The sequence below is a fragment of the Ylistrum balloti genome, unplaced genomic scaffold, assembly GCF_031769215.1.
Source record: "Ylistrum balloti isolate Yb309-2 unplaced genomic scaffold, AGI_CSIRO_Ybal_v1 Utg370828, whole genome shotgun sequence".
Lineage (NCBI taxonomy): Eukaryota > Metazoa > Mollusca > Bivalvia > Pectinida > Pectinidae > Ylistrum > Ylistrum balloti.
Window position 1 is genome coordinate 560,809 of NW_026782478.1, and position 10,232 is coordinate 571,040.

The window sequence follows — 10,232 nt, forward strand, 5'->3', positions numbered from 1 at the left end:
GAACTAATTACTCTTTTGTTGTTGTTGTGTTAGATGTGTAAACCGAGACCACGAATTACTAAACCGAGGCCACGGATTACTAAAGAAAAAAAACACTGTGATGTCCTTCTGGGGCTCCGTAACATTTTGTGAAACATAAAGTGCTATTTAATTTTTTTACAACTGGTATCGTTTATTGTACAGTACATGAACTATAGAAATGCTTGAATATGGGACACCTCGCGCTGAATACGTTTGAAGAGCTTCCACTTAATCGATAAACATCCAGAAATATGCGTCCCACTGAGTAATTATTTGAGAGTTTGTCATCTAGCACTGTTTAGCCCTCAATAATAACAAAGGGTAAATAACAGGTTAGACAATGCAAATTATAAATTTTAATGTTTTTAATGACTGGCCTGATCGCATTAGTAGCAGGAAAATCCAGTACCGGAGCGAAGTGTGTATGAGGACTGATAGATGATTCTGCTTCTATGATATTTTATCAAATATTATTACATCGAGATAAAGGATGCATCACAAAAATACCTTGTTTACATCAGCAATCAATGATCTTCTTGTACACCGATAAAATATCAACCAAAACCATCAGCGTAACAGTTGAAATTCTCTTCAGATAAAGTATCCACAATAACTACACGTGATGGACAAGTAAAACTATGTACATTTTGATCCTATTTAGTGTTAGTTCGTACAGGCAAGTTCACACGGTCTTACCTTAAAGTGCGATATAGTGCGGTATTGTAACTTATTTATAAGAAATCAGACAAAAAGGGTCACTTATCAAACAAGATTTTAATCAGTTTAGCCTCGGGCCATTTGTTCAGAATAGCTTGAATATAAACATACCAGCATATAGACCAGGTGATTTTATGTCATGTGTTCAGTCTAGACAGTTGATTTGTCATAAAATGAAGAAACACCGCAGAATAAGGTACCAAACGGTTTTCGGAACGTGGTGAGTATCTCTTTATATATATATATCAAAGGTTAATTTAAGCATTGTAAATAAAACAAGGTGTGATAGTTTAAGATGATACTCATAGAATTATTCGTAAGATCGGTTACAAATTAATCATTCTTGTATTGCTAATATCATTATTGTCAAATTGAATTTGGCTAGAAACATGAAAATTTATACATTAACTTTATTTTGATAACTGGCATGCGATTTGGTATAATAATAATAATAACAACAATGATAATAATTTCATAATTATCACATGTTCCACGTTCAATAATACATATAATTTATATAGATAATATATATTAGAGAGCAAAACAACTATATGTATTATTGAAAGAAGAACATATGATAATTATGAAATTAAAATACAGGGAGTATTTGTATTTTCTTGGTCCGTGTTTATCGTATAAAACTGACGATAAGTTATTATGATAAACATGCTTCCCAGGTTATCTCAAGCAATCATTAAGACAAACGTGAAAATTTTAACACGATCCTCATTTTCCACAGTAGTACATAACCTATTAATTTTTAAGAAACGTTTCATGACGCTGTATAACTCTAGTTTATATATACAAGACCTGACAGATTTTAATGGGGTAAAAGAATTTTCATAAATATAAATAGAATATGAACACCTGACATGTCTGTTTTTATTTACAAAATCTCTTCCCCAGAAACGGTTAACTGTGGTAGGTAAAACTATAAAACCTACGTCAGCATCAATAAAGAAGAACGTATTCATGCTTTCAAAGTATTAAATGAGAATAAAGTGCTTTCTACATATAGGGAATTCCATCCTATATTTACGCTGAATGACATCACTGACAAATCTTTCCCTTGTTTTGCAGTGTGATAATTGGATTCCTTCTATATAGCTTTCTCTATCAAGAAGGCAATTGGAGTGCAAAACGAGGAAAAAATATCACATCCAAACAAAGATATAAGGGATTATACGTCAAAGTCATCGATAAAAATACACCTAATGAAAACTTTGATGTGATTAATAACCAGCTAAACAAAAGCAGTCCTGTAAGACACATCGCATATCTAAAGGTTCACAAAGCTGCAAGTGGCACAATGCAAACTTTGTTCCTCCGATTCGGCATTGAGAACGACTTAATTTTCGTTTTACCGTCTCACGGTACTGGATTAACCATGATGCGAGATCAACCAATTTCAGAAGTGGCTCTTCCACCACCAGCAAACAGGACGTATGACATTATATGTAGCCATATACCTTACAGCCGAAATGAATTCAAAAAGCATATGCCCTCAGATACAGTTTACATCGCTACAGTTCGGGATCCTTTCCGACAATTTATCTCTTGTGTTCATTTCTACCACAGAGCATTTATGTTAAATATCACACATCACAAACCAATACTTACATTTTTGCAGGATCCGAACAAGTACAAACAGATAATACGAAAGAGTGGTCGGGTGTCAAATTTGTATAATTCCATGGCTTATGACTTTGGCTTTCCACCTTACCTATTTGTCAACCCGGATAAGGAGCGAATTCAAAAGTATATTGAGGAACTTGATCAACAATTTGATCTTGTTCTCATTGTTGAATATTTAGATGAAGGTTTGATTTTGATGAGGCGGCTACTGAACTGGGACATGAGGCATTTATTGTATGAATCTAGGCATGTACGAAAACATCCAGAACCGGCACTAGCAGTTGGCAAAGAGGAGGAAGATCTGTACAGGAAATGGTGTCTACTCGATTATGCATTGTTCGAATTTTTCAAAGCGAAATTTTTAAAGATTTGGGAAAATATGTTAGTAAACAGTGATGTTATGGCCGAATTGATTTATTTTCGGGAAATGAATGCGAAAGTTGACGAATTTTGTCATGCACAATTGTTATCTGAAAAATTGAAAATTGAACCTTCTCAGTGGCACAAGGGTTTCTACATAGATAACCAGTATTGTGAATCCCGTCTGCTTGCAGAAAAGAAACAAATTGATTATCTCAGAGAAAAACATTTTTCTTCAGTTAACAATAGCAACTAATCATGAAAGCATCAAACATATGATTATAGTTCATTGCTTTAACAATGTTACAATGTATCTGTTTTACTAGCCAGCATTCGATTGCTTAGTGCTCTTGTGGGCAAAGGAAAGTGAATACTGACACATCTCTTGAGCCAAATCTCCAGAAAGAGAACTATAAAGTTCACTTTTCAGCATAAAGAATCAACAGTTTTCTTAAGAAAAGGTGAACAATTTACATACTTAAAGAAGCCTATCAGCAAACGACTGAGTGGACCTATAAATGAATATACTATAAAGACAGTTGTCAATGAGATACCTTTCCACGTGATGTCACTTTCTAGCTACTAGTAGGTACAGTGTTAGATATTTTAACTAGACTCGACATGACGACCGTCGTATCTTTAATGTGCAATTCGTTCTTTCAATTTGGCATAGGTGATGGTCGGATACTCTTAATTACTCTACAAACCAAGACATATGTATACTGCAGTGTATGTAAGACGTATGCGTTTATTTTATGATGACTCTACTGTAAATATCTTGATTAAATTATAAACAGAATTGAATAATTTTAAAATGGTATAACACCATCAAAAGCCAAGTGAGTATGTGGTAGCCAAGTTAATGTGAATACCTATCCGTATTTCCATTTCGTTTTATTATGTCCGTTATTTGAAGATATTTAAATAATAGCCACTATTAAAAATTATTGTGACCGTGTCGTATATCAGCACCGATATATTAGTATATATTTCCCTCCAGGGGGAAGACGTGGTGGTTGAGATTGACGAAATAAGGAAAATACATAATATAGTTAAACATTCTTTTCCCTGGTATATTTACTACGACGAACAAGTCAATATTTAGATTTGGTGTTTAGTGGCAATTTATAACATCACACAACTATTCCAGATTGGAGAAACATTAATTCTAAACAGCTGAATCCAGTTTCATTTTATATATTTAAAATGGTCAAAATTTAACTATTAGATATGTGGCCCTAATGACTTTTTATGTGTTGACGGGCTGTTAATAATAATACATATTAGATATATAAAAGATTAAACGTGTAAAATGCATTACATTTATCATTTTTAATAATAGAGAGGAATTCGGTTTAACTGATATCTTCATATTATAAGTTTTCCTATATATGTAAAAAAAAACTGAAGTTGTCTTTGCGACGAAGTCACGTCAACCGAAATGACTGTATATAACGTTGGAAATGTATATATTGTATCAACGGTTTTTAATGCGCGAGACTATTAATTACATTGTTTAATAAAAACATGGACATTTCAGCCAACGTATAAGAGTCGTTATCACTGCGATCTAAAGGTGCTACATTTATAGATACAATGTAGTATGTGGTTTTATAAAGAAGCCGCTAGCTATTTAAAGCCTGACCAGTATTAATGGAACGTGATAAGTGTCCGTACACGTCAGTTACTGTAACGTACATGTAATACAAAGGAATAGAGATGTACAGAAAGACTCTAACAATCTGGTGAGTTCTTGTTTAGTCTAATTTTGCTTTATGCCCTGTCGCATATCAACCTTACGTTGAAGGTATTTTTTAGTTTTTCAAAATTACTAAATTTTCAACCTAATGACTTTAGTTTTCAATCTGCCAGGGGAACACCTGTAATGTCCTACTGTTACATGCGGTTTAATGTCTACCTATATTAGTGCATGTGCGGTGTCATAAATTGACATATTTCATCATTATACACCATGAAAGACTATCAACTGCCAAAGCATTCAGCATCGCAGCACTTTACCAAACGTAAACATATATTTTTTTTGTCTTTCTGTGTCTTTCTCTACGGAATCTGAATTTTAAAAGTATTTTTTCCCCATTGTTCTGCTAATTGCTAATTTTTTTTCCATTGTTCTGCTAATTGCTAATCTGTTCTCAAATGGTATTCATTAAGTAAGAATTGTATTGCTGTCAAAAGGATGTGTACCGTAACCAAGTACAATAAGACGACGTAGGTATACAGGACCAATGTGTTGCATGTTCACATCACTTATTATATTTCATTTTTACAGTAGACAATATGTATTTACTGTCAGAATATGATTTTTACGTTGAACAGCTACACCATGTTTAACCTCGGTAAGAAAGTTTATCGTTCAATGCTTGTTCTAGCAACACGATATTTTTCTTGTAACATTGGTGTGTATACGTCAACTTCCAGTAACGAATTTTATGTTAAGGCGAAGAACTTGTCTTCAATGGATGCAATCTCAGTCTATTAAAACTTGTTTGCTAAAATCGACTACACAGGAAAAAGATAAGGTAATGCTCGAATCGTTGAGTAGCACAAAGCTGTTTCATATTTGCCGCCATGATTGCTTGTTAACAGAGTTGTCTCAGTGAAATGTCACAAATCGCCTTCACTTCAAAAGAGTTCCTTATTGTGAAAACTCCTAAAGGAATTTTTATGAATGATTACAGAAGATACTCATTACGATAGATTAACTGAGTCATATTCATCCACGAAATCAAGTGCTCATGAAATATTGATACTTTGATAAACCATGAAAAATGTAACCCACGAAAACATGTGATTTTACAGTATGACTTAGCTTTTGACAATCCTTTCGAACAAAGTCGATTTTCTCAGTCGCTTTCTAAGTTTTATCTATTTAGGCTATACGGAGTCCAAAAAGGACGAATTTGTTGTATCATATATGTTTTCAATTTATCTTCTTATTTGGCTTCTCTGTGTCTAATGTAAAAAATGCAAATTATTTTTCTCGTGTGTAATTCTACGAATGTTTCAATGCACTACCGGAGGATGAGTGTATGTTTTTGTCCTAAATTCACATTGTGTAACGAAATTGAGGAAATTTTTCATTTGTATTTCAGTGTACTTTTCTTGGTGATGATTGTGTGTATTATATTCTGGCACAACAGCCGGACAGTATCAGAGAATGTAAATACCCCAGACAATGCTATCAGGATAAAACAAGCAAATGGAAAGAAGAGCGGTACATCACGGCAAACATCCAATGGGTCATTGGTAAATGGGGCAATGATGAATTCACGCAATCGAGGAACTGAAAGTAATAGAGAACATTTGTACAACTTTAGTAATCCTGTGAAACACATAGCTTTTCTAAAGGTTCACAAAGTTGCTAGTGGCACAATGCAGAATCTTTTCCTTCGTTTCGGTATTGAGCATGACTTAGTGTTCGTTTTACCGAAATCTGGTATCTCATTACCCATGCAGCCAGGGAAATCCATTTCGTCGGTGGCTATTCCACCACCAGCACACAGGACGTATGACGTACTATGTAGTCATGTACGCTACAATCGGAGTGATTTCCAAAAGACTCTGCCTTCGGATTCTGTTTACATCGCTACAGTCAGGGATCCTTTCAGACAGTTCATATCGTCCATTCATTATTACCATAGGAAATTCATGTTGAAGATCTCAAAGCAAAAACCAATTCTTAAATTTCTTCAAGAGCCAAATAAGTACACCCGCATTATACCAGAGAACGGCCGAGTGTCTAATTTTTTTAATTCAATGGCTTGGGATTTTGGCTTCCCATTAGATCTCTTTGTTCTCCCAGATAAAGCACAGATTCAAGAATATATCAGCCAACTTGATAAAGATTTCGACCTCGTCATCATAGTCGAATATTTTGATGAAAGTTTGGTTTTAATGAGAAGACTACTGAACTGGGACATGAGGAATATATTGTACATATCAAGTCATGTACAAAAGAGACACGAACCTGCATTTGCTGTGGGTGAAGAAGAGGAAAATCTTTACCGGAAATGGTGTCTTCTAGATTATGCGTTGTTTGATTTTTTCAAAAGTAAATTTTTGAGGCATTGGGAAAGCATTTTAACTAACAGTGATGTTTTAGAAGAATTAAGATATTTCCGTGATATGAAGTCGAAAGTTGACAAGTATTGTCGAGAACACAAGGCAGAATCGTCATTTTATATCAAACCGTGCAAGTGGCATGCAGGTTTCCTGGTTGACAAACAGTATTGCAATGACCGTCTATTCACCGAAATTCAGCAGGTCCGTAAACTCCAGAGAAAACAAACATTGGCCATTCGGCGCGGCACTTAACATACCGGTGAAAGGACTGAATCAGAAGTTGTGTAGAAATGTCTGGCAATAATAGATTTTCCTATCAATAACACTAAAATTGATAACATTTTTGAATAATAAAATTGACTTCAAATATATCAAGTTTGTCATTTAGATGAGATAATTACTGGAAAGTATAATATTGTTATAGAAAGTTCACCAATGAATCAGTAAATATTTAGATATTGTGAACTCAGTATAAAGTAACCATTAGATGTAACTTAATGTACCAGTCTCCAATAGGTTCACAATAAATCTGTAAATATTTAGATATTGTGAACTCAGTATAAAGTAACCATCAGATGTAACTTAATGTACCAGTCTTCACAATAGGTTCACAATAAATCTGTAAATATTTAGAATTTTTACATCTTTTTCATTTTATGAAACTCGACACAAGTTTTAGGGCATTAAAGCAATCATAAGCCAAGTGAGAATATGAAGAGTGTAATAAGAATATGACGTCATGTTATTGTATCCGGAGTAGATAAAGTACGCCAATTATCGACTCTATACAAGGTAAACTGCGCAGTAATGTATACAAACTTGTTACTACTAAAAGATATGTATCACTAATTATATAACGAATGAGTCGTTTGTGTAGTAACGATTTTAAAAGAGTTCCACTATATCAAATGTACTGTATCAAATCTATTCACTAACAACAATGCACTTTCAATGATATTTATGTGTCAGTGATGTGTGGATTCTCGGTGACAATGACATTTAGATGTACGTGACAAAAATCACGATATTTCTGTTACAAGTAATGTTCGCGAGTCAGAGCGGTTCAATAGGAGTGTTACATGAATATACGAGGGGGAATAACTCCCACAACAATATTTAAATTCCGATAGCCCAAAGCTTGTTGAAAGAGATCATGGCTGTGATAATGGTTGTCTACCTTAGGGATTGTGCCAAAAACCATACCATGCACTTTATTACATACATGTAATGGCATGAAGCAGGAAGATATCTCCCGCCCTCCTCCCCTTACCCCCTACAAAAATTATTTTCAACACCGAACTGTCGTTTACATTTAAAAGAAATTTCTTGCAGGTTATGTTAGTAAACTATAAATATATGATGTCTGTATGAATGGTATAAATTCAACACAGGTCTTTTCACTGGACACAGATTTGAACTTAGTCTCCTTCCTACTACCTATAGTTCAGTATAGTATAATAATTTTATCAGTAAACCTAAACCATCGAAATGTTAAAAAGGTCACTTCGCCTTGTCACCTTGGCATCTCGGTATACGCTACAGTATCTAGGCGACAACTCAACCATCGACAACTTAATAGTAGTCATGTACCCTACCGATTGTCTTTCTGTCGCGTTGGGAGATTACATTTTGTCGCACTGTGGTGTTGGCTGTAGTTATCAACCACCATATATTACTGTGTCACCAGGAAAGAATCTAACGCTACCGTGTCACTCTGATATAACCTTACATTAGTGTGTGTTATAATGTGACCAGTGAAGAGTCACGCTACCATGTCACTGTGGTATAACCTTACATTAGTGTGTGTTATAATGTGACCAGTGAAGAGTCACGCTACCGTGTCATTGTGATATAACCTTACGTTAGTTTATAATGTGAACAGTGAAGAGTCACGCTACCTTGTCACTGTGATATAACCTTATGTTAGTCTGTGTTATAATGTGACCAGTGAACAGTCACGCTACCGTGTCATTGTGATATAACCTTACGTTAGTCTGTGTTATAATGTGGCCAGTGAAGATTCACGCTACCGTGTCACTGTGATATAACCTTACGTTAGTGTGTTATAATGTGAACAGTGAAGAGTCACGCTACCTTGTCACTGTGATATAACCTTATGTTAGTGTGTGTTATAATATGACCAGTGATATAACCTTACGTTAAAAGGTGTGTGTTATACCGTGTCAAGATCACGCTACCGTGTCATTGTGATATAACCTTACGTTAGTTTATAATGTGAACAGTGAAGAGTCACGCTACCTTGTCACTGTGATATAACCTTATGTTAGTCTGTGTTATAATGTGACCAGTGAACAGTCACACTACCGTGTCACTCTGATATAACCTTACGTTAGTGTGTGTTATAATGTGGCCAGTGAAGATTAACGCTACCGTGTCATTGTGATATAACCTTACGTTAGTCTGTGTTATAATGTGACCAGTGAAGAGTCACGCTACCGTGTCACTGTGATATAACCTTACGTTAGTGTGTTATAATGTGAACAGTGAAGAGTCACGCTACCGTGTCACTGTGATATAACCTTACGTTAGTGTGTTATAATGTGACCAGTGAAGAGTCACGCTACCGTGTCACTGTGATATAACCTTACGTTAGTGTGTTATAATGTGAACAGTGAAGAGTCACGCTACCTTGTCACTGTGATATAACCTTATGTTAGTGTGTGTTATAATGTGACCAGTGAACAGTCACACTACCGTGTCATTGTGATATAACCTTACGTTAGTGTGTTATAATGTGACCAGTGAAGAGTCACGCTACCGTGTCACTGTGATATAACCTTACGTTAGTGTGTTATAGTGTGACCAGTGAAGATTTACGCTACCGTGTCATTGTGATATAACCTTATGTTAGTGTGTTATAGTGTGACCAGTGAAGATTTACGCTACCGTGTCACTGTGATATAACCTTACGTTAGTCTGTGTTATAATGTGACCAGTGAAGAGTCACGCTACCGTGTGACTGTGATATAACCTTACGTTAGTGTGTGTTATAATGTGACCAGTGAACAGTCACGCTACCGTGTCACTGTGATATAACCTTACGTTAGTGTGTGTTATAATGTGACCAGTGAAGAGTCAAGCTACCGTGTCACTGTGATATAACCTTATGTTAGTGTGTGTTATAATATGACCAGTTAACAATCACGCTACCGTGTGACTGTGATATAACCTTATGTTAGTGTGCGTTATAATGTGACCAGTGAACAGTCACGCTACCGTGTCACTGTGATATAACCTTACGTTAGTGTGTTATAATGTGACCAGTGAACAGCCACGCTACCGTGTCACTGTGCCATAACCTTACGTTAGTCTGTGTTAATCTAGTGCTAGTTTATAAAAGATAGAAAATAGTCTTTAATTACCATAATCTTAGCATCCAGGAAATGGTTGTGTAA

The 10,232-nt window shown here is 35.2% G+C and overlaps 2 protein-coding genes across 2 annotated transcripts; both read left to right on the top strand.

The window, feature by feature from the left end:
- The first annotated feature begins 2,125 nt into the window (after nucleotides 1-2,125).
- Nucleotides 2,126-2,989, top strand: LOC132558821 (galactosylceramide sulfotransferase-like). The gene has a single exon (XM_060223431.1). The coding sequence runs from the start codon at nucleotides 2,126-2,128 to the stop codon at nucleotides 2,987-2,989; it is 864 nt and encodes a 287-aa protein (XP_060079414.1).
- Nucleotides 2,990-5,862: 2,873 nt separating this feature from the next.
- Nucleotides 5,863-7,068, top strand: LOC132558822 (galactosylceramide sulfotransferase-like). Its single transcript, XM_060223432.1, has one exon. The coding sequence runs from the start codon at nucleotides 5,863-5,865 to the stop codon at nucleotides 7,066-7,068; it is 1,206 nt and encodes a 401-aa protein (XP_060079415.1).
- Nucleotides 7,069-10,232: the final 3,164 nt, after the last annotated feature.